Source organism: Neovison vison, chromosome 13 (assembly GCF_020171115.1).
Source record: "Neovison vison isolate M4711 chromosome 13, ASM_NN_V1, whole genome shotgun sequence".
NCBI classification, from domain to species: Eukaryota; Metazoa; Chordata; class Mammalia; order Carnivora; family Mustelidae; genus Neogale; species Neogale vison.
In genome coordinates this window covers 93,564,846-93,588,672 of record NC_058103.1, presented here as the reverse complement: position 1 = coordinate 93,588,672, position 23,827 = coordinate 93,564,846, and the positions used below count along the sequence as shown (strand labels likewise).

The following is a 23,827-nucleotide window of genomic DNA, read 5'->3' as shown; positions in this document are numbered from 1 at the left end:
TTATAGTATTCTGTCCTTTCATAGGGGAAATTGTCTGTCGAATCTGTCTGCCTCTGAAAAGTGCATTTTCTTTTTCTTGTTTCTCCTTATTGGCTAAAGTAGTGGGGATCAGAGGGAAGGAGTTTTTGCTAGCACGTAGCTAAGAATGTCATTCAGCCGATGCCTGAGGAATGAGAGAACACAGTTTAGCCAGGAAAGAAGTGCACGCCAGCCAAGCGCCTTTCACATGTCAGGTGTGGTGTGGCAGAAGTAGGTTTTTTTTTTTTTTTTTTTAAGATTTTTATTTATTTATTTGACAGAGATCACAAGTAAGCAGAGAGGCAGGCAGAGAGAGAGGAAGGGAAGCAGGCTCCCCGCCAAGCAGAGAGCCTGATAGGGAGCTTGATCCCAGGACGCTGGGACCATGACCTGAGCCGAAGGCAGCGGCTTTAACCCACTGAGCCACCCAGGCGCCCCAGCAGAAGTAGGTTTTAAGTGTCATACGTGCACTCCTTTTCATCGTAAACAGTGCCACCTTATTCCTTCTACAATATATTTGCTCATGGAGTCTCTAAATACAGTTTGTGCAGGCGCGTCATGGATCGCTATTGGCTTCAGTTGAAGGGGGTCGGTGGCAGGAGCACTGCAAGCGCGTCTGTCCTTTTCTCTTCGTGTTCATGTTGTCCTGTGCAGGTGCTCTTGAAGATAAAGCAAAGATTTCAACACCCAGAAAAACCCAGCCAGCCCGCAGAAGAGGAATGTTAGGCATTGCATACAACTGAAGAGGAGGAGACGTTCCAGAGAGGCATGTCGACTGGTAGAAGGCTAGGGAAGGGGGAAGCACAGGCCCTGTTTCAGGGGTGTCTGGTAAACCACGTGCACAGAGAAAGACTCGACAGATGGTTGGTCTAGCGGGGTCCTTCCTTGTCACGGTCTGTGTCCGTGGGCTGTCCCTCATGAGGTAGGTGCTTAGAAGGGAGAAAGTTCTGGTAGGTCCATTGTTCTCTAGTGTGAACTGGCAAATCAAACAGCTTGTACTCGTCGGGCCTTGAGTTTGGCCCCTGACTAAAGACAGGACAACGAAAAAGTTGTGTGGAGAGTGGGTCTTGCATCTCCTGAAATTTGACCTGGTTAGTTAATCTTGCTTGTGAGGAAAAGCTTCTCCTCACAAGGAGAGAGAAGACCGACATTCAGCCGAGGGACCTGAATAATGCACATGTGGAGGTTTCCTGAAGGCCCGCAGATTTCGAGCTGCATGTCTGTAGCTTCGATCCATCAGGAATGAAGGCGCAGTGAGGTTGGCAGTCCATTTGACTGAATTGTGAGGTGGTTGGAGAAGGGTTTTCTGCCAGATGATGGTCTTGATCTTTTAATTAAGCATAGATTTAGATCACACCTGTTTTGTACAGTTCCTTTTTTTTTTCTTTTACATTTTACCAGTTTGTTACCCGTTGACTTCATCTTCTGTTTTCGTCTTGCTCTGAAGTACTTTCTGTACTTTTTGGAAAAGCTTAAGTCTTTTCAAATTGTGTATCTTTTCTCTATTGTTACTGATTATGTGTGGCCCTCTCCTCCCCATCTCTGGTCATATTTATTGCTTTTAACATAAGTGACTTCTTACTATCGAGCCATTTCTTCACACTGTGAACCTTGCTGTTTTAAATGACCAAATGGTTTGAAGTTGAATAGGCTTTTGTGTCAGATTTGCTCTCTTGTGTGGATGCTAAGTGTTTGGAGTGGGTATGTGACCTATTTCAACAGTATTTCATCTTTGTATATATAATTATGTGTAAGATCCTAACCTATCTTCCAGGACTTCCTTGAAATTAAATAAGGTCTTTGAACAAGAATGAATTTTGAAAGATCAAGATAGTGTCATTGATGTAAGGAAAGTGGCTTCACACATCAAAGGATGATTTTGGAATCCTCAGTCTGGCTTGCTATACTTCTTTTACCATTTAAAATGTGTCATTATTTTCTGCTGGTGGTCAGGAGTTTTGAATAGAACCTTCATAAAGACTTTAGAAATGAAGAGCCTTAACACGTTAGAGAGAATGACTTGTTTTACTAAGATTTTGCTCCGTCAAGAGACATGTTGGCAAAAGCACCGGGTTGCATTCTAGGCAGGTTTCATTCTGCTTCTGCTGTGAAGTGAGACCTTGGACAAGTCCTTTTCTGAACCTCATCTCATCTCTAAAGCTTTGGGGCTTAAACCAAATGTTTTTTTTTTGTTTGTTTGTTTTGTTTTTTTTTTTTAGATTTTATTTGTTTATCTGACAGAGATCACAAATAGGCAGACAGGCAGGCAGAGAGAGAGGAGGAATCAGGCCTCCGGCTGAGCAGAGATCCCAGGACCTGGGATCATGACCCGAGCCGAAGGCAGAGGCCCCAACCCACTGAGCCACTCAGGCACCCCCCAAATGATTGTTTTAACCAAATTTTCAATTTGCCTCCACAGGTTGGTATCGTAGAGCAAGCTTGCAAAGGTGTCAGTAAGAAGTTCTATTCTAAAGGTAGAAGAGCATATTGTCTACTGGCAAAACTTATTTTGAGGCTTGGAGAAGACTAGATGATTTCATTAAAAAAAAAAAAAATCAAGACTCTATTGACCCTAAGGACACTAGCTGGTTCAGTCCGAAGAACAGTCCTTTTAGAATTTCTGAATAAGGCTTACTGATCACTTATCTTGATGATGACATCTTATTAAAATTGGTAACTACATGGCAATAGGAACTTTGCAGGAAAAAATCTTAAGCGAAAAATGTCCCAAAATAGCTGGTGAGAAGGGACTTTTTTTTGGGAGGGGGGTATTTATTTATTTGAGAGAGAGAGAAAGAGAGAGAAAGCAAGTTGTTGAGTGGGGGGAGGGGCAGAGAGAGGGCATCTTCCAAGCAAACTCCGTGCTGAGCGTGGAGGCATCTGAGGAGCTGGGAATGGACAGAAGAGTGCTTCTGGCCCGGGTTCGTGATCCTGCTAACCAATGGGAATGACTTTCTCACGCCTCTTGTTTTTATCAAACTCTCTGAAACAAAACCACATCGATGAGGACAAGATAGGAACCCGGAGAAGGAAAAGGATGGAGCGAGGAGCCCTGTGGGTCGTTACTGAAAAACGATACTAGATTCTGTTCCGCTTTGGATTCTACCTGCGGTGATTTCTCTTCAGAGTGGAGCTGGGTCCTGCGAGAAGCTTTGCCAGTTGTTGCCGAGAGCTCATGGGGCCCAGACTGACTTGGCCTCTTCAGGCTTTTCTGTGAACTCCTTGTACCCCATAGCTATCAGTGTGCCTAAGACCCGACATTGCCGGCTGCTGTTGTCAGTGGGCCTGCACACTTCCTCATGAGTGCCTGTTGTTTGTTTGGGGGTGCTCAGGTCTGTCAGACGTCACCCTGACTCCCCGTGACTCCCCCTGCTTCCTCTCTCAGGCATAGGTACCATGCAGGACTTGTGGCTGTTGACTTGCTCCTTCCTGCCCATGCTTGGGGCTTTGCGGAGAGCGCTTACTACCAGGTTCGTATGGAAGTGTTCCATGGAGTTTTGATCATGCTATCCTACTGGCTCTGTGTGGTTTCTGTGGGGCATTTGGCTAAAAAACCATGCCGCTACTGTTACATCTTCCCATTGACCTCCCTGGGTTTTGTTTTGAACAGCTGTTATCCCTTGGTTACAAGCATCTTCTTTGCTAAATCTCTTGGAACCTGGGAACTGCTTTCCAGCGGGAGATAGCAGGTGCTGATTTCATTGGATTCCTCTCAGGCCACATGCCCACAGCTAAATTCAGCTGGAGCTGAATTATATGGTTCCCTCAACCTGAAATGCCTTCCTCCTTATTTTCTCTGGCTCACGAGGCTAGTCCTGAAGCTCTCTTCCATCTCTGTTTCCTCCATTGCTGGTGCTATTTCGGTGCTCCTATAACGTCTTAGGAATGCACATGCACACATATGGCGCTTCTTTAAGTATATGTTTGCTTCTCTGATTTCTTCATAGGACTCTGGGTTCTTAAGGCGCAAGACCTTATCTGATTTTTCTACTCTCAGTGCCTGAACTGGTGACTGTCACCCCTTAACTACTTAAATAGTTGTTGAGGGATGCCTGGGTGGCTCAGCTGTTTAAACATCTGCTTTAGTTCAGGTCATGATCTCAGGGTTCTGGGATGGAGTCCCAAGTTAGGCTCCCTGCTCAGCGGGGAGTCTGCTTTTCCTTCTGCCTGCACCCCCCCTGTTTACACTCTCCCTCTTTCTTTCTCTCTCTGTCAATACATAAATGAAAAAAATCTTTAAAAAAATTAGTTGTTGGAGGAATGTTGGCAGTAGTGTTGGAATGTTTGCAAGGAACAAAAGCAGCCCTCTTCAGATATACTGTAGGACAGACAGATGGAAGATAAGTGCCATTTGAAGTTATATTTAAAGAAAGGAATGTGTCCGGAGAAGGAACTAAAAATACAGGTGCTTTTTAATCTTAATTTTATTTTCAGAATTTGTGGTGCAGAGGCAGCGGCAATGGCTTTGTCACTCCTCGTGAGTTCATTTTGATTATAACAACTCAAAGAGGTTGTGAGGCTTTTATGAAATGTAGAACAGAGAGTAATGTTTAAGGAATTGGAAGTCTGTTCTTAGGAAGGATGCGATATGGTTAATTTGGGTAGGAGACCTCATCCTGGGTTCAGGCATAGGGTCAACTGGCCCCCTCTATTTCCACATGACCTCACGTGAGGGCAGAGTGTTCCTTCTAGTTCAGTAATTGTTTCCCTGTTAATTAACTTCTCTCCTGCTGTTGACTTGAGAGTTTGGGGAGTGTCTTAAAGTTGGCTAGATTAAAAAAAAAAAAACAAAATAACTCCAGCTATTTCATGGTCTGTGAGTTTTCTGGAAAGTGGAAGGTGATGATATTAAAACCTCAGTAACCAAGGAAACCAGTCCTGTGCTGGTGGATAAAAGGAGTGGAAATTTAACTGTGGCCGTGAAAGGAAATCTGGCCGCTAAGGCCATGCATGGCAACCCTGGGGAAGAGGAAGTAAAGGCACAAGCACATGACCTATCACCTGCCCCCTTAGGAGAAAGTGACCTGTCGGCAGCTGTGGTTAAGGTGAGTGAGGGGTGTATACTGAGCTTGCCCAGGAATATGCTCAGTATCTACATGTAGCCCTCTTATCAAGGTTGATATTTTTGAATATATAAAATCTTTAATTAAATGATGGGCTAAGAAAAGTTTTTGCTTGCAGTCCTTATTGTGTGTGTCTCTATTGTGTGTGTCAGTGGATTCACAAAGCAAAATGCTGACTTTTTTCTTCATCAGAACCACACCAAGAAGCAGATGGTCTTTATAGTTCCACTTAGTGCCTTTACTCGAAAAGTTGTTGACGTTAACCTAATTCATAGAATTTTCCCTGGAGGTTGGGACTTGCAAATTTGATTAATTTGGTAGTTTTAAAAAAAATATTTTATTTATTTATTTGACAGAGAGAGGGAGGTAGGGAGGGAGAGAGAGCAAGTGTACAGGCAGAGGGAGCAGCAGGAGAGGGAGAAGCAGGCTCCCTGCTGAGCAGGGAGCCCAGTGCTGGGCTTGATCCGATCCCAGGACCCCGAGATCATGACCTGATCTGAAAGCAGAGGCTTAACTGACTGAGCCACCCAGGAGGGCCTAATTTAGTAGGCCCTACTAAATTTTTAGTCTGGGGGTGCCTGGGTGGCTCTTGGACTCTTGGTTTCAGCTTAGGTCATGATCTCAGGGTTGTCTGATCAACCCTGTGTTGGGCTCAGTGGGGAGTCTGCTGGGATTTTTCTCTGTCTCCTTCTCCCCCTCCACGCCTCATATAAATAAATAACTCTTACACACACACACACACACACACACACACACACACACACAACCTTTTTTAGCCTGAATTCTTACATGAAGGTCACGTTGTATAGCAGATAATATGAGACTGATTCTATTGCCACTTACCCCTCTTTTGCACAAGGACCTCCTAAAAGGAGTTCCACAAAGTGTAGTGTGAAATCATCATTTAGTCCTATGAAAATTACTAAAGTCTGATTTCCAAACTACCCTTAATTATGGAAGCATAAACTCTTAAGATGTAATAATTCTTAAGGTCTTTACAATAAGCTATCTCATACGCTTGTTGCTGTATAGACTGCTAGCCAATGGTAATTACTTTTCAGTGCCTTTTCTTTTTAGCCAACTCTCAGTAACAAAATAACACAGATGAGAAAGATAAAAGGACTTGGAGAAAGAAAGATAAGGACTGGAGGAGCTCCTGGCTGGTTCAGTTGGTAGAGCATGTGATTCTTGATCTTGGGTCCTGAGTTCAAGCCTCATGTTTGATGTAGAGTATTAAATAAACTAAAAAAAAAAAAAAAGAAAGATGAGGACTGGGGATGAGTGAAGAGGTCTGGCAGAAGTGTCATTGAGCAGCTACTTTGAGGACTGGGGTACCATTTTCTCTGTCCCCTCTCTCCCATATACCGATCACAAGGAGGGACAAGAAAAGATGTAGATAATTCTCTTCTAGAGAAACATCTGAATTTGAGGATAATTTGGACCACTTTCTTCTCATTCCTGCTGGCTAGAGTATTTTGCAGCTCAAATACAGTGTACATTGTTCTGGGCTCAGTAGATAATGTAGCTATATATGCCATGTATTGCATTTCAAAGATGCTCATGTTCTAATGTATATTTTACTTAATACACAAATGGCAAATGGAAACCTTATTAGTTGATCTGTATATTAGGTATATAGTGTATATGTAAATATTTTCATTCAATTCTTTTTTAAATTTATTTGACAGAGATCACAAGCAGGCAGAGAGGCAGGCAGAGAGAGAGGAGAGAGCAGGCTCCCCACTGAGCAGAGAGCCCAATGTGGGGCTTGATCCCAGGACCCTGGGATCATGACCTGAGCCGAAGGCAGAGGCTTGGGTTAAAGCCTCTTTAACCTGAGCCACCCAGGTACCCCTTCATTCAATTTTTAATAGAAATTTAGCTTCTTGAAATGCTGCATAAAAATTATTTTTGCTAGCATACTTATTTTTTTAAAATCATTGAACTCTTTAATTATGATGGTTTAGAATTTTTTCTATAATTAAAAAATTTTTTAAAGTAGTGCATTGTCAGCTGCTACTGATAAAAATCCTGATTAGGGTTACAAATATAAAAGTTGGCAATTAGACTGTTAAGTAAGGATCTATCTTAAAGCTTGTTAACAAATAAAAATAAATTAAAAAATTTAAAAAATATTAAGGTTAAGGTGAATTAATATAATTTTCCAATTTCACACATTGTAACACTTTGGGTTGGATAATATTTGACATTATTACCTAATTACTGAAATTAGTTCCCAGTGACTTTCTGTTGGAAGGTTTCCTTAAATGCGTCCTCTTGCCTATCTTTCTATCCCACCTCTCCCCATTTATGGTGCAACTACATTTTGTGAGGAACACAGGAGGTTGTTGAAAAATGTGAGATTGACTGTTTTCCGACCTCCTTATTAGTTAGGTTCAAAGCTAGAAAACCCATGTCCACGCCCCTCTACTCCAGCAGAAAGTAAACAAGGACCTTGAAAAGTTAGGTTTTTGAGTATTAAAGGCTTTACATAGGCTCTTATTTAGTTGTTAGGTGCTACTAGTAACTTCCCAAGTTTTATTGGCTTATCTGAGGGCTCTTCAGGATAAAGATAATCTTTAAATACTCTCTTGGCAGATGGTTGCTCTTTTGAAAGAAAAGGTAAGAGGAGGTTTAAAAAACACTGTTGCCCAAATATACTGTTCATAGACTGGCCAGTTAAATTAAGCGGTTTGTAATTTCATGTAAATTACTGTTGTAGATTAAATAGCAGTACGGCTGTGGTGAGCAAATCTTTTTATTGGTTCTGTGGTGCCTGTGGTAGCTGTTGTCCAGGTGGTCTCCATCACTGAAGGCGTGGTGCTGACACACCATCTACTACTGTTGAACAATCTCCTCCTTCAGTTCTGTCAGTGTTTGCTGCATATATTGTGGGACTTGATTATTGGGACCGTACGTTATAGTCGTCACATCTTCATGCTAAACCGACCCTTTTATCACTGTGTGTAATGTCCTTCTTTGTTTCATAATGATTTTTGCTTTGAAGGTCATTTTGTCTGATACTTGCCTAGGCACTCTGGCTCTTTCTTACGAACTCTTTACATACAGTGTCCTTTTCCACATCAAGCTAATCACTCTGCCCAGGCCACATTTTTACCAGGTGTTACAACAATGTTAAGAAATTTTGTGCTAACTGGAGAAGTCTCTGAACTGTGTTTACCCAGTGGGCCAACAAAGGAATATTGGATTTTCTCAGATTGAACAGTGCTAGGATTTTCAGCTCTACTTCTGTCCCCCCAGTTCCACATCAGTTAGGAAGCTATTTTCTTCAGAATGTTGTGGGTATTTATTATTTAAACAACAGATCATGTATGAAGTCACAAAGATTAAAAAAAAATTATCTTTTATAATTTTTCACCTTCTCAACCAATATTTTTTAGCCAAAAATATTTAACTTGACTCCATTGGGCATTCAGATTTTTATATATATATATTTTTTAATCCACTATTTCCTATGAATAAGCACCACCAGGAAGCAGCCAGACAGAAGATGGATCCTTCTGCACTCTACCTGTACTGATCTCTTCAGTAAATCAATGTCCTAAAAATAGAGACTGTGCTAGGTTCAAAGGGACTTAGGGACAAACCGTGAACTACAGGGCATGGCCTTGAATAGAATACTGGCTTGGATAAAACCAGCTCTAAAGGAAATTTTTGGGGCCAGGCAAATTTGGAAATAGTCCAGATAGTTATACGAAATGCCATTAACTGAGATGGAGAGATGCAGAATTTTGATGAAAAAATTCTTGTTACAAAAAAAGTCTATGTAAATATAGAGATAGTGCATATACTAGCAGATCTCTTTCTAAGACCTTAATAGTGGTGCTCCTACTCTCAAGTGATGGGAATATGGGGTTTTTGTTTATTTCTTTACTGTCTTGTCCTCTCATTCTCAAATGCACATGTCCCATTTTTGTGGTAATCGAAACTTTTTTTTTTGGTAAAGTCTAGACTAACATGTCCTTTTATAGATGGGTTGTTGTAGTATATTTCACAAGTTTTTCTCTTTTTATTTTTTAATTTTAATTTTAAAATTTTTTAAAGATTTTGTTTATTTATTTGGCACAGAGAGAGAGATCACAAGTAGGCAGAGAGGCAGATAGAGAGAGAGGGAGAAGGAGGGTCCTGCCGAGCAGAGAGCCTGATGCGGGGCTCGATCCCAGACCCTGAGATCATGACCTGAGCTGAAGGCAGCAGCTTAACCCACTGAGCCACCCAAGTGCATCAAGTTTTTCTCTTGATAAAGATTTTATAATCTTTAAGATACTTCTTTGAACCATTTCTTTAGATTCTACATGCATCTTCCTTTTTGAGATTTAATTTTTTATTATGGAAATTTTCAAATACATAGAAAAGTAAATAGAATAATATGATTATCAATTATGCTTGGTTTATTTCCTCTCCACCCACTATTTTGAAGGAAATCCCACATGTTCTATCTTTTCATTCATAAGTGGTTTGGTATTTATTCCAAAAAAATAAGATTTTAAAAAAACATGATATAGTATCATACCAAACAATAAACATGTGAAATAATAGTATTTCTTCAATATAATCAAATATCCAGTCATTCTCCTTTCTCTGATTGTCTCATAAGTGATTTTTATCTGTAGTTATATTGTCTGAATTCGATTTCAGGCAAGTTCCTGACATTACAAATGGTTATGTGACCAGTAAGGTCTTTCAATCTATAGGTTTCTCTCTTCTCCCCCAGCGGTTTTTCCTCTTGCAAATTATTTATTGAGGAAACTAGACCCTTTATCTTTTATAATTTTTCACCTTTTGCATTTTTCTGCATGCTCTCTTTTAATACCCAAGACTGGAAGCTGTGCTCTTGAATGCATCTGAGCAGAGTTCTATTTAAAACTTAAAAAACTTACCGTGTTTATAAAATCTGTAAATTGAAATGGTTGATTTCTTTTTTTAAACTTTCAAAATACTTACTTTAAAAAACTAATCCTTAATATTGGCCTAAAGTTTTCTCTTGTAATTTTCTCTGGTTTTGATTTTAGTAAAATAAATTGCAAAGAAAAAAAAAAAACTAATCCTTAAAATTGAAAAAAATTAGCTGTATAACAAATTTTTGTGCAACATCTAGAAATGATTTATTTCCAGTGACTTTATTTTTTTGAATGTATCAAATCAATATTTAGCCAATTGTCTTCCAGAAATGAAAGATGAGGATTTAACTTCCGTAACTGTTCTCTCTTCTCTCCCACCTCTTCCTCCTTATAATATTTTATGTATTTTTATTTGCTTATTTATCTTTAATTACTTTAAATAATATACTTATGCCTCAGTTTCTTATGTAGCAGTTCAGTTTTCTCAAGCCACATTCTTAGGCATAAAAAGGATTAACTTCAGGGGTGCCTGGGTGGCTCAGTGGGTTAAAGCCTCTGCCTTTAGCTCAGGTCATGATCTTAGGGTCCTGGGATTGAGTCATATCAGGCTGTCAGCAGGGAGCCGCTTCTTCCTCTCTCTCTCTGCCTGCCTCTCTGCCTACTTGTGATTTCTGTCTGTCAAATAAATAAATAAAATCTTTTTTTTAAAAAAAGGATTAACTTCTTTTCCATAACTAAAAGATCCCATTGCACCAGCTGGCAAAACCCTTAATCATTACCAATTCCAAGCAACCTTGGTGATTTTACATGTAAACTTATATAGGTCAGATAGTGCAGGTAGTTTCTGAGGTATTTATGTGGTGCCGATTTCTGGGAGTAGGTAGGCTTTGAAATGGTTGATTTTTTTTTTTCTTTTTTTCAAGATTTTATTAGAGAGTGAGAGAGAGAGCATGAATGGTGGGGAGGGACAGAGGGAGAGGGAGAAGCAAACTCCCCGCTGAGCAGGGAGTTGGATGTGGGGCTCCATCCCAGGACCCTGAGATCATGACCTGAGCTGAAGACAGATGCTCAACTGACTGGGCCACCCAAGTGCCCCTGAAAATGGTTGATTTCTATCCTAAAGTCCTCTAAGTTTAAGATTCATATAGCCTTGATTGTTTCAATGAGCTGAAATAGCTATTGAAAAAGCGTACACTGGGGTAGATGTTAGCCCTATCAGTTACACAGATTTTTTGGCAGGAAATTGCTAAATTTCCTCAGCAAAGCTAAAGGAAAAGCTTGCCCTGAAAGTACATTCTGATATAATGGGGTCCTTTTGAAATACTATTTAGTATCCTCAGAGAGCTTGGTCTACCAATGTGTTCTTCATCGTGATACCGGTGTACTATTTTTTTTTTTTTTGGTTTTACTTTACTGCTAAGGCTGCTGAGGTCGAAATTTCCACTGCTTGTGTATTGATTTGTCTCTAATGATTGCAGGTTGAAGATGACAGTGATGCAGAGACCTATGGAGAAGAGAATGAGGAACAGGGAAATTATTCTAAAAGAAAGATAGTCTCTAACTGGGATCGATATCAAGATATTGAAAAAGAAGTCAATAATGAAAGCGGAGAATCACAGAGGGGGACGGACTTCAGCGTTCTTCTCAGCTCGGCAGGTATGAATCCCATTCGCATGCATATGCTTTAGTGCCCCGAGAGTCCCGCAGACCTTTTATTTATGTTCCTTTTAAAACTGGGTTGTAATAACTAGCAGTTCATTTTGTCCTGTGGATTTTAAATTTGAGGAAAGGACAGCGTATCTAATGGCTTGTAAGGAAGAAAGATGTTTCTTTAAGTGGAAGCTAGGGATTCCACGTACCAACGTAGAAGGACTTAAGTCCTGGTTGAAATGGATGAAAGTCTTTATGGAAGTGAAAAATGCTGCACTATGCCCCTCTGACTTGGGTAGTCTGAAAATAGAAGTCCTTCCCTTGATTTCATAGGAATCAATACTTATGTTTATACAAAGCTTTACGAAGCTTCTAGAATATGTGTTCTTTCCTCTTTTATGGCCAGGACTATGCATATTAGTGGATGTGCACATAGAAGAGACCTGTGTACCTGAATGTGAAAACCCTTCTGTTTTGCTTTTGGATGGTTTTCTCTAGCAGTAAGGTGCAACACCCTTTCCTTCTCTGGCCAGCTCTTTTTGAAGACAGAATCCACCCTGAGTGTGCAGCTGTGTGAGGCTGGAGAGTAGGAGTATAGTGAGAGGAGGATGGAACAGGGCTGGTTGTACAGACGGCTACTGTCTACTAGGGTGTGGCATGAGGGTTGAAAGAATGAATGGCAGATGGATTAGTGGTTTTCAGGGGTTAGGGATGGGTTGGTGGATGTGGTTATAAGAAGGTAACATGAGGTGTCCTTCTAGTGCTGATACCGATCATTTTCTCGATTGTGGTGGTAGATACACAAACCTACCCAAGTGATAAAATTGTCTAGAACTTAAGACACACACACAAGTGAGTAAAAATAAGACTGGAAAAATCTGAACAATATTGGTGGGTTATATCAATATCAATATGTCAATATTCTGGTTGTGATATTATGCTGTAGTTTTGCACAGTGTTATCATTAGGGAAACTGGGTCAAGTGCGGGAGATCTCTCTGTGTTGTTACTACAAGTATTATGAGAGTCCATGATGACCTCAACAACAAAATATTACCAGGTCAAAAAAAATTTAAAGGATGAGGCGGTAAGAAGCAGAGAAATAAAATGAAGATTTTCAGACAGTTTGCTTTAAATTCCCTTTTCCTCCTGACTTTTATGTTGCTGTTGAGTTCAACTTGTCTTTTTTCTCCTCTGCCTGTATTTTTGAATGCCTGTACCAGACTAAGCATCCTAAAGTGATGAATTCTCTTCTGACTTAATTAAACCCTTTGAGGAGAAAGAGAATTGTAAGTGGAGAGAGTATGTGAGTGTGAGTCAGAAGAGCGAGGTTCAGCCTGGTGTCATTACATTCTATGCCCCCCACCCCACCACACAGTAACCCTCTTAGGAGAGGTGTATGCTGAGGGCCTCAAACTCACAGACTGTTCAGGGACTGGTGACTCATCTTCTTGCCGGTCAGATGAGTACTACCCTCTGGTGACCCGAATTTTGGCCAATTACAGGCTTATTAGCACTTTTCTTCAAGGTGGGAGAAAGGTAAAAGGTAGGCTGCTTATTTTCTCTTTCTCTTGGCGGTTCTGTGAAAGGACGTAGGGAAAACTTGAAGTAGGCGCAATAAGGCTAACACATGAACTACCTGGTTTTAGTTGAACCAAATGTATAGTCCATTACTAGGACTGTGTCTGGCCTGTGAGAGATCCTGCATGAATGTTTGAAGGCAATGCAAAATTCAAGTCTGACCTAGCATTTATGCCCAGTGGTGTACTATTTTGGTTACTTATGTTAGCATTTTATTTACAATTTAAAACCAAACATGATTTGGGTCTTACATGTCTTTCCTGTAGTCTGTCTTTGCTTGCTGATTTCTTCCCAGGTGACTTATCTGTGATTGGTTTTTTGGGTGATCACAATTGTCACAATTGTGATCATCTTCTGATAGGTGCTTTGATTTTTTCCCCCCATTCTGCTGGTGATTGATCATTTTCTTTTCACCATGTCCTATGCCTGAGAAGAGCCACCATGTTCTCTTCATTGTAGGAGCAGGACTGTATTAGTTTTCTTTTGAGGGATGGACTTCCTTCTCTGATCCTAAAATATTAATATTCTCCAGCTAGTCTGACTATACTCCTTGGAGTCATGGACTTCTAGTATACCATATTCATCTGTATAAATAAATACATAGCCCAGAAAAGTAGATTGCTAGTTTGTTAGATGTGCACATCATCAACTTTTCTAGATCTAGCCGAATTGCTCTTCAAAGTGGAGATGAACTAGGATTCCTAGTGTTTGCTATCTTTGGCCATATGTAGTACTGTTAGACTTTTTAACTATTGCCGTCTGACTGAATGGTGTCTGGTTGTGGTTCATTAAACAATTATTTGAGTATCCGCTACTTCCAGGTACCATTTTAGAGATTGAGCATATGGCAAAGAACAGAGCAGACCAAAACACACGCCTCCTGGAGTGGACCTTCTAAATCGTGGAGAACATTAAAGAAAATCAAGTATGTAAGATGCTAAGTGGTGATAATTGCTTGAGATGGAGATGAAGTGCGGAGAGGCTATTATAATTTTAGAAAGAGTGGCCAGAGAAAGTCTTATTGAGATGATGACATTTGCATAAAGGCCTGAGGAAGGTGAGTGAGGAAGCATTGAAGATATCTATGGGAGGAGTGTTGTAGGCCAAGGGCATAGCAAGTTCAAAGGCTTGGTGACAGGAGTATAGAGAATAGCAAGTGAGGCCAGCATGACTGGAGCAAAGTGAGCAAGTAGGTGATAAGGTCAGAGAGGCATATGGGGCCAGATCACGGGGGCACTTGTAGATTATTATGAAAGATGTTGGCTTTTACTCTGAGATGAGCAGCTGTGAGAGGGTTTTGAAGAGAAGAGTGATATGGCTTAACTTACCAGAACCTCTCTGGCTGCTGCGTTGGTAAACCATCTGGGAGGCTATTGCAACAACCCAAACAAGTAGGGATGGTGGTCATGGCCAGGGTGGTGGCCATGGAGCTGGTGAGATGTGACTGGGTTCTGGGTCTATTTTGAGGGAAGAGCATACAGGGCTTGAGGATATGGGGTATGAGGTAAAAGATGTATGAGGATGATGCCAGGTTCTTGACCTGAGAACTACAGGAAGGAAGCTGCCATTGATTGAGATAGGTAAGACCATGGGAGGTGCTCAGTTTTGCATGTATTATCACTGAGCTGCCAGTTGGACATCTTTGTTAGTCAGAGTTCCTGGAGGACCTAGATGGCACCCTCAATATAATTAGAAGGAACTTTTTTTTTTTTTTAAAGGTTTTATTTATTTATTTGACAGACAGAGATCCCAAGTAGACAGAGAGGCAGGCAGAGAGAGAGAGAAGCAGGCTCCCCGCCGAGCAGAGAGCCGATGCAGGGCTCGATCCCAGGTCCCTGGGATCATGACCTGAGCCAAAGGCAGAGGCTCAACCCACTGAGCCACCCAGGCGCCCAGAAGGAACTTTTAACAAAGGCATCATTTACACAAGTATGGGCGGGATGTGGGGAGAGCACATAGATTGTAGAGCATTGGGAGGAATGGTAATAGCAGAGATGTTACTATCCCTCGTCACTGAAACTCTGGGGGAGAGATTCTTATAGGGTAGTTGACCTTGAGAGGATGAATCAATCACCTTTGCTCCAGAGATCTAGCCAGTGAAGGTGACTCTCCAGGGAGGGAGAAGGTGAATAAATACTCTGGTCTTCTACTGTCCCCCCACCTTTATTCTCCTGCTAGGGCTTCCCAGAATCCTAACCTACTAGCAGCCAGAAGGCAAACAGAGCCTGTTGCTGTCATCCATATAGATCAGCCTCTTCGGGCAGAACAGGGAGGAGGAAGGAGGAGAGTGAATCTGGAGGTGCCAATATAAGAGCCCCAGCGTAGCATCCAATAGGAAATACCTCGCAGGTTGCTGGATAAAGACCTCTGGGGTGCGGGATCCGGGTCTGGCCCCGAGATACACATCTGGGGGCTGGCAGCCTGTAGGTGACACTCAGAGTCACGAGACTGTGTGAGATGACCAGGGAGTTATTAGTAGAAAAGTTCTGAGCACTGGGCAGCACAGTGTCTAGAGCTTATGGAGATGAGAAGGAACCAGCACAAGGAGACTGAGTGTGAGCAGGAAAAAGATACCAGGAAACTGTTATCTTTAGATGTTTCCTGGAAGGAGGGATCTGTGTCAAATGCACTTGATGACATCTAGAAATTGACACTTGACTTTAACATCATGGGGTTACTAGTGATCTTGGCAAGAGTAGTTTTATTTTTTTTTTAAAGATTTTATTTATTTATTTGACAGACAGAGATCACAAGTAGGCAGAGAAGCAGGGGCAGAGAGAGGAAGGGAAGCAGGCTCCCTGCTGAGCAGAGAACCCGACATGGGGCTCCATCCCAGGACCCTGGGATCATGACCTGAGCTGAAGGCAAGGCTTTAACCCACTGAGCCACTCAGGTGCCCCAGTAAGAGCAGTTTTGTTTGGTGGGATAAATTCATTCTTGAATTCAAAAAGAATAGGGGAGGAGAGACATTGGAGACAGCAAGTATAAATACCTCCTAATTTTAAGGAGTCTTGTTATTATCAGAAGGAGAGCGATGGACTGGTGGGGGAAGTGGGTCAAGACCTGTTTTAAATTTTAATTTTAATTAATTAATTTTTTTCAAGACCTGTTTTTTAAGACTTGTTTTTTAGAGATGGGAGAAATAACTGCATGTTTATTTGTTGATAGAACAGTCTGGAAGAGAGGGCAAACAATAATGTAGGAAGGGGGGAGAATGACTTGATTTATGTTCTTTGGTCCACATGTGGTGATGGAAACTCTATTGGACAGATGGTGGGAGTGCCCATTGCTCGGGGCTCAGACAGTTGTTGAACTGTAATCAGAGGAAAGGCCAGAACATAGAGGCATGGATACAGGTAGGGGGGTTGATGAGACAGGGCCTTCTAATTGCTTCTGTTATCTTAGTGAAAGAAGAATGCTGTGAGTGAGGGTCACAGGGGGGTACTAGAAGTGAGAGAGAGTAGAAGGTAAGAATGGTTGTCTACATGTGGGAGAGTGAACGAAATAGGAAGCTGGCTGGATTGCTGGGTGGTATTGGAGGCCCGCTAGAGTTGGTGTTTATGAACATGAGGTGAGAAGGGTGGTGTTCCCTCTTCCGCTCTGCTGTTTTGTGTGCAAGTAAAGAGGGGTAGAGAGTAGGATTTAATCACAGTTACAGCTTAGCTAAACAAATGTACTGAAGGGAGACAGAAGACAAGAGGGTGATTGGACTTTAAGCATTATTTTATATTCTAGGATCAGCTGTGTGGTGTGTATACCTCCGGTCCAATTCTCAAATGCCATTTTGAGGACGGACCTTTTGGTAAGAATACATCTAGCTTAATGTTTTGTTACTTTCCTTGTAGGATTTACGTTGTAATTAATTCAAAGAGGGAGTTTCTACTGCACACACAGCTGGTGTGTATGTATGTTGGCATATATGTACATATGTGTATGTATTCGCTTAGGAAGATCGTACTGTCATTTTTTAGTAAATTCGAAGGTTCATCTCTTGGACCCTTGGGAGACACTCTAGAAAGCTCTAGGACACTTGTGCCAGGAGACGAGTGTGAGTGTGTGTAGTGATGCTGGTCAGAAGAACCACATGTGAAAGCCACTGAGATGTCCATTCATAGTGGAATGAGTACATTAAAACGAGGTTGAGTCTCTCAAACATACTGTAAAGTAAAAGGAGCATTACATAGCCACAAAATACCTCTGTATTATTCTACTTGAAGTTCACACACAAGAAAACAGTAAGCTGGGACGCCTGGGTGGCTCGGTTGGTTGGACGACTGCCTTCGGCTCAGGTCATGATCCCGGAGTCCCGGGATGGAGTCCCGCATCGGGCTCCCAGCTCCATGGGGAGTCTGCTTCTCCCTCTGACCTTCACCTCGCTCATGCTCTTTCTCACTGTCTCTCTCTCTCTCAAATAAAAAAAATAAATAAAATCTTAAAAAAAAAAAAAAAGAAAAGAAAACAGTAAGCTGAGTTATTTAGGCAGCCATATTTGTAATGGTAAAATAGAAACCAAGGAAATGATTATGGTAAAATTCAGGACTGTTGTCCCCTCTAGGGGAGAGGTGAGGGCTAATGATTAGGGAGGGGTGTATAGCAGGTGTCAGGGTTGGGGGACTTCTGTGATATTGACAGCTATCTGTTTCTTGACCTGGATGATGTTTATTTATGTTTGTTGAATATTCTTTGGACGTCTAGGTGGCTCTGTTGGTTGGGCATCTGCCTTTGGCTTGGGTCATGATCTCGGGGTCATGGGACTGAGTCCCACATCAGGCTCCTTGCTTGGCAGGGAGCCTGCTTCTCCCTCTGCCTGAGTCTCCCCCTGCTTTTGCTCCCCCACCTTTGACAAATAAGTAAAATAAAATAAAAAAATTAACTTAAATTTTATCTTACCTATTCTTTTATGTGTCTCCCTAGACAAGGAAAGCCTGAGAATGGATTTCTCATGATAGGATTTCAGTTACCTTCATAGACCACGGGGAACACTTTGGAAGAGGCAGTCCTTTTCGACACCCTGAGGCCTTCATCACGTAGGCGCTGCTGTGTTGTTTTGGTCTCTGGTCGTGGGTAGTGGCATCTTATTTTTCCAAGTGGAGGATAAAGGAAGAGGGGACTAGTTTGTTTGAAGTCATACTTTTGCTGGTAGGATTGGGAGTCCTCAGACGAGATCTTTTTAGGACTCTTTCTGTAAGGCTCTGAAGTAGTTGCACCCACAGCTTTTCTTTCTGAACAGTGTTGTTGTAGTTCTAACTTCTGTTTCACCAGCTTTGAGAATGGTACTGTTCTCTCACTTAGGTTCAGGCATAAGATGTTAGCTCTTTAAGCAAGTTTTCTGCCCCTCCGCACCCATTTCCCCCCACCCCCCCAGTGGTGAGTCATTGAATTCATGCCATATGCTCTATGTATTCCTTTCAAGAAGTCACAGACAACCAGAGTTAGAAAAAATGTTGACAGTGTGAGCAGAATGCACTGGAGCAATATTGAAGATAAACATGTGAAAAAAACGTTTATGTGCAAGTCTGTAAGCTCTGTTTATTTTCAGTCTAACAAATACAAACAAAATGATTAGCTTGCAGTTTGGTCAGCATAGTTGTCCATGCATATTTTCATTTCAAGTTATTATATCTTTTCTACAGTGTAATTTTATGAAAAGTTAATTTTGGTGGGGGTAGATTTTAATTATAATGGTATTTGATCCCCCCCTACCCTGCCCCTTTGGACTGAACAGGAAAAGAAAACCTCTCGCTCTAGCGGCCCATGAAGCAGCAGAATGGCTGAATTTGTCCCGGTGGACTCAGTTCATTTTTTTTTTTTTTCTGTTTCTATGGTATGCATTTTATCAGTTTTTACTAATATATTCTCATCACAAAGACCGTTTGGTAGACGAACCTTCCCTTTGGTATTTGAATAATTTGAAATAACAGAAACAGAACTATGTATGCACTTAAAAAAAAAAATCTTCATTTGGGAACAACAAGAAATGTAAAACCACAAAAAAAATCTTTCCTTTCTTATAGGCAGACATCGAAGTGGGTTTAATTTGATTTTCTTTTTTTAAACCTCCAAAGATAAAAAGCAACTGAATACCTGGAAATGGGTTTGCCAGATTCCTGGTCTCTGTGCCACTGCGTGTTTCTTGTGGTTTCCTTGCAGGTTCTCCTTTGTCTGCTCTTACTGGCCCAGTTGGCGTCCTTTTCATCCTGTGCCTCTCCCCCATGCACATTCACTTTCTTGCCATGAAACTGTACCTTCCCTGATGGCTTTAATTCCTCTCCCTCTTCCTTCAGATCTGTGACCTTTCCAGTTCCATTTGTTTAGGGATTCTTGTTGATCCTCCATGACTTCTTTTGGCGCTGTTTTCCCCACCCCACCCCACCCCCGTACCTCCCCACCTCACTTCTTTGTTCCATAAGTGCAAGTTACCAGTCTTGGCTTACTTGGCCAGTCTAGTGCTTCTTAGCTTTTTCTTTAAATAGAATTACTCCTCTCCATTTTACATCTCCACGATTTGAGAAACGGAAGTGTGGGTCTTTTCTAGGTCTGATCATCTAAGTCCTCCCAAAGTTTCAGCATTCCGTTTTCCAGAGATTTCATTTTAGTGTCTGTAGCACTTCTGTCTTTCTTCTTGTTTAGTTTCTTAATTTAACTCACACCGTATTTTCTTTCTCCATTCTCTTTCTTTCTTTCTTTTTTGCACAGTTTCCTCCTTGAAAAGTCTTAGAAAGTCTTTTTGCTTTTGGCTGGTGTCTCTATAAACTTTTTAGCAAATTCAGTACTATCAGACCCTGCAAATATTGATCCCTTCATGCTTTGTGTAATGTTGTTTTCATTTGAATATTTTGTGCTTGACCTTTATCTTCTAATCCTTTATGTCACCACGGATTGCATCAGCTGGCAAACCTTTCATACACAAGGATCTGTTTTTACATCATTTTGAATACTCATCAGTCACTGGAGAGACGTTTCATACTCATTAGAGAGCCGTTTGTGTAGAGAGCTGCTGGTGTTAGCTCTGTTTTTATTTCCACAGGTTTTGTCTTTCATTTGCTCAGTGCTTCCATTATATGAAAATCTGTTGTCAGGGAGTTCTCCTGTTGGATTTTAGTATCTCCAGGGGAACCCGCCTTTTACCCAGTGTGACCGGTCCCCTTTAAAAACTTGTCTCGGGGCAAATTGAAGTCACTGAAATAATAATTGATTTAATGACAGATTTTGGTCCCAGAGAAGCCATTTTGTCACAGTCCCCACTTTCGGCGGTTGCGGCCACCTTTCTGGTCCTCCTGCTGCCGAGCTGGGCCACAGGATCACTAGCAGTGACTTCAGGGTCTCCTGCTCATTTTTAAGAACTGAATGTTTAGGTTATTAGGTAATTTAGGTTATTCTTACTAGAAATATAGAGAGGATACTAGTGAATATTTTTGGGTTGGACTTGTGTTCCTGATACTGTTTTGGGTGTGAATTATCTAACTAGCTGCATCCTCAAAGCGATGTGCCCCCACGTCTAACAGCATCTAGCACGTTCCTCTCCACCGCTGCTGTCTCCCCCTGTTTATCCTAACAGACCCAGGCTTCCTTGTAAAAAAGCAACACCATCCTTTAAAGGGGGGTTTGAGGAAGCAGAGCCGATAAAGGCTCATGATCAACGTCCTGTTTAGATGGAAGTTGATAAGGGTCTAAAGAGAGCGAACACCTTTCTCATTCTCCTGACTATAATTGATATTACAGTAATATTACACTGAGATTACTTGATGGTGAAATTTGATCTAAAACTGGCATGTAAGGGTTCATCATGTCAAGAAGAGTAAGCCTGATTGTTAATGGAATACTTTGTGTAAAGTACTTAAAAGTAGACTGGGGAAAGTCCCCAAGTTATATAATAAAGGCTACTGTAATAATAGTAATAAAAAAAGAGGGGTATCTGAGTGGTTCAGTTGGTTGAGTGTCTGACTCTTGGTTTCAGGTCAGGTGGTGATCTTATGGGTCCTGGGATTGAGCCCTGCATCAGGTTCTGCACGAAGTGGGTGTCTGCTTGAGATTCTGTCCCTCTGCCCCTACCCCTGCTTGCATGTTCTCTCTCTCTCTCTCTCTTTTTCTCTCTCTCTCTAACATAAATACATCTTTAATAATAATAAAAGTTATTTTGGCAAAGCCCTTAATGAGGTCAGTATAGAGCCTCTTACAATATAAAAAGTGTGAAACAGATGAATTCAGAGGCTCTGAATTGGGATTAAGATTAATAATCCTTAAGATTGTGAAAGTAAAGGGTTGCCTGGGTGGCTCAGTCCTTAAGTGTCTTTCTTCAGCTCAGGTCATGATCCCAAGGTGCTGGGATCAAGCCCTGCATCGGGCTCCCTGCTCAGTGGGATGCCTGCTTCTTCCTCTTCCACTCCCCCTGCTTGTTCTCTCTCTTTCGCACTCTCTCTCTCTGTGACAAATAAGTAAATAAAGTCTTAAAAAAAAAAAAGATTGTGAAAGTAAAGTCAGTGTAGTGTAACTGCAGTGTAGGAAATGTATTCTGGTAGTAGAGAAGAGCACTTGACTGATGGCTGTCAGCTGATGTGGTTCTTGGTTCTGGCTGTCACTTACTAGGTACACGTTCTTAAAGGAGTGAAACTCTTGAAACCTTTTAAAAATTTTTTCATTTAAAAGTTGTGAATTAGAAATAATACCAGCCTTGCTTTAGTACAGGGTGGTTCTGAGGGTCATGGAGAATTATTTGAAGAACTGTAAAGTGCTATACCAAAGTCCATTATTTTACGGGTGAAGAAAGGCAAACTGTTGGGGGTAGAATATGCTATGTAAGTGTGGCGGGAGAGAAAAGCTAATCATCCTAGGGTCTATTCCATCCAACATTGTTGAAGCAGGAGAAAAGCCAATGTCATAAACGAATTGGATATTTTAGATGAAAAAAAAAAACTTTAAATGTACCTTTTCTGAGCAAAAGGTAGTATCCTCAAAAGATTAAACACCTGTAGGATACTCCATCCTGTGTTCCCAGTGTGTTGTCGTACCTGAAATGGAATGGAAAGGATGCCTTCGCAGGACTTGTTATGAAGATACTCTATTGGTCTCCGAATTCTTAGCTGTCTAAGAGTAGAATTGATGTAAATGAAATATTAGCATGTACTGCTGACGTCGTGACTGAGTGTGCCGTATGTTTCCGATGGAACAGTGAGGGTGTCCACAGACTGCTCTGCGGTGAGCGTTCTTCTGGAGATTAAACCTGCCTCTCAGAGGTTTACTTGGCACTTGCGAAAAAAACTTGATAGGGAGCCTCTGCGTCACTACTGTCCCTTGAATGTTGCCTCTGGTCTTTTAAAATCATGAAGTTTTAGAAAGCTTAATTGTTTTCTTCATCTCTTCATCTACTACTCGCTAGCTAGGTAGATAGTTTATGTGGTTTTAGTATCTACCTTTCAAATTCTGTGGTTATAGAAAGTTTTCTGCCTTCTGGTTTTTTTTTTTGTTTGTTTGTGTGTTTTTGTTTTCTTTTAAAGATTTGTTAGAGTGAGAGAGCATCAGTGAGTGGAGGGACAGAGGGGCAAGCAGACTCCCTGCTCACTGGGTAACCCAGTAGGTCTCAATCCCAGGACCCTATGACCTAAGCCGAATCCAGATGCTTAATTTCCTGAGCCACCCAGGTGCCCCATTGCTTTCTATTTATAAAGAGTTTAATCTTTATAAAAAATTTTAGTGCTATTTGAGGTTATCATGAATGACTGTGAATAACCAAAATTAATAGAATGCTAAGTTTGTTATCATGAATTTCTGCCTCCACGGTGGCAGAAACGTGAGTCACATCTGTCAGACAATTAGGCCCCTGGGCTTTTGGGCGTTCTGCTGTTTGGAGAATGGTATGTCTGTTGAGGGTAGATCTTTTTATCCTTAGCATATGGCACAGCACACAGTTCACAGATATAAAGCTTGCAGAATGGATGAGTAAGCTGTTGTGTGCAGTTTTTGGTGTGATGTGGTGCATCTGCTCTTAGAGTTGTCTCCTTTTTAAGACCTGAAGTCTTAAGAAGATGGTCCTGAGTGAAAGCACCTCGTTTTGTAGCCTGACCTGAATCTGTTTCAACAAGTGAGAAAGGTGGTCAAGTTGCAGAATATCTTGTAAATGGATTCATTTACTACTAAGTGACATTAAGGACCAATTATTTATTTTTTGAGCATTTTCTTTTCTTATTTATTTATTTATTTATTTATTTGACAGAGAGAGAGTGAGAGACACAAGCAGGCAGAGCAGCAGAGGGAAGGGGAGAAGCAGGCTCCCCACTGAGCAAGGAGCCCAATGTGGGGCTCGATCCCAGGAGCCTGGGATCATGACCTGAGCCGAAGGCAGTTGCTTAACCGACTGAGCCACCCAGGTGCCCTGAAGATTTTATTTTCTAATACTTCTTAGATTTTAGAGAAGAATTGCAAAGATAGTGCAGTGTTCCATATACTCTTCATCTAGCTTCTCTTAATGCTATTATGTTATTAACCATAGTACATCTATCAAAAATAAGAAATTAACATTGTTATATTATGGACTTTGACTTTTTTCAGTTACCCCCTCCCCAACTGGTGTTCTTTTTCTGTTCCAACTTTGGATACCACACTGCATTTATTTAACTGATTAGTTTCTGCTAATCTGTAAGTTTCTCAGTCTTACCTG

At 41.3% G+C, this 23,827-nt stretch overlaps 1 protein-coding gene across 1 annotated transcript in view; it reads left to right on the top strand.

Annotated features, from left to right (window-relative positions):
- Window positions 1-863: 863 nt before the first annotated feature.
- Window positions 864-23,827, top strand: part of AVEN (apoptosis and caspase activation inhibitor) — a 154,961-nt gene continuing 131,997 nt past the window's right edge. Inside the window, exons 1-3 of the mRNA XM_044230142.1 lie at window positions 864-940; window positions 3,404-3,488; window positions 11,422-11,599. Of these exons, the coding sequence (XP_044086077.1) occupies window positions 879-940; window positions 3,404-3,488; window positions 11,422-11,599 (325 nt within the window). The 5' untranslated portion in view covers window positions 864-878. The remainder of the gene's footprint in view (window positions 941-3,403; window positions 3,489-11,421; window positions 11,600-23,827) is intronic.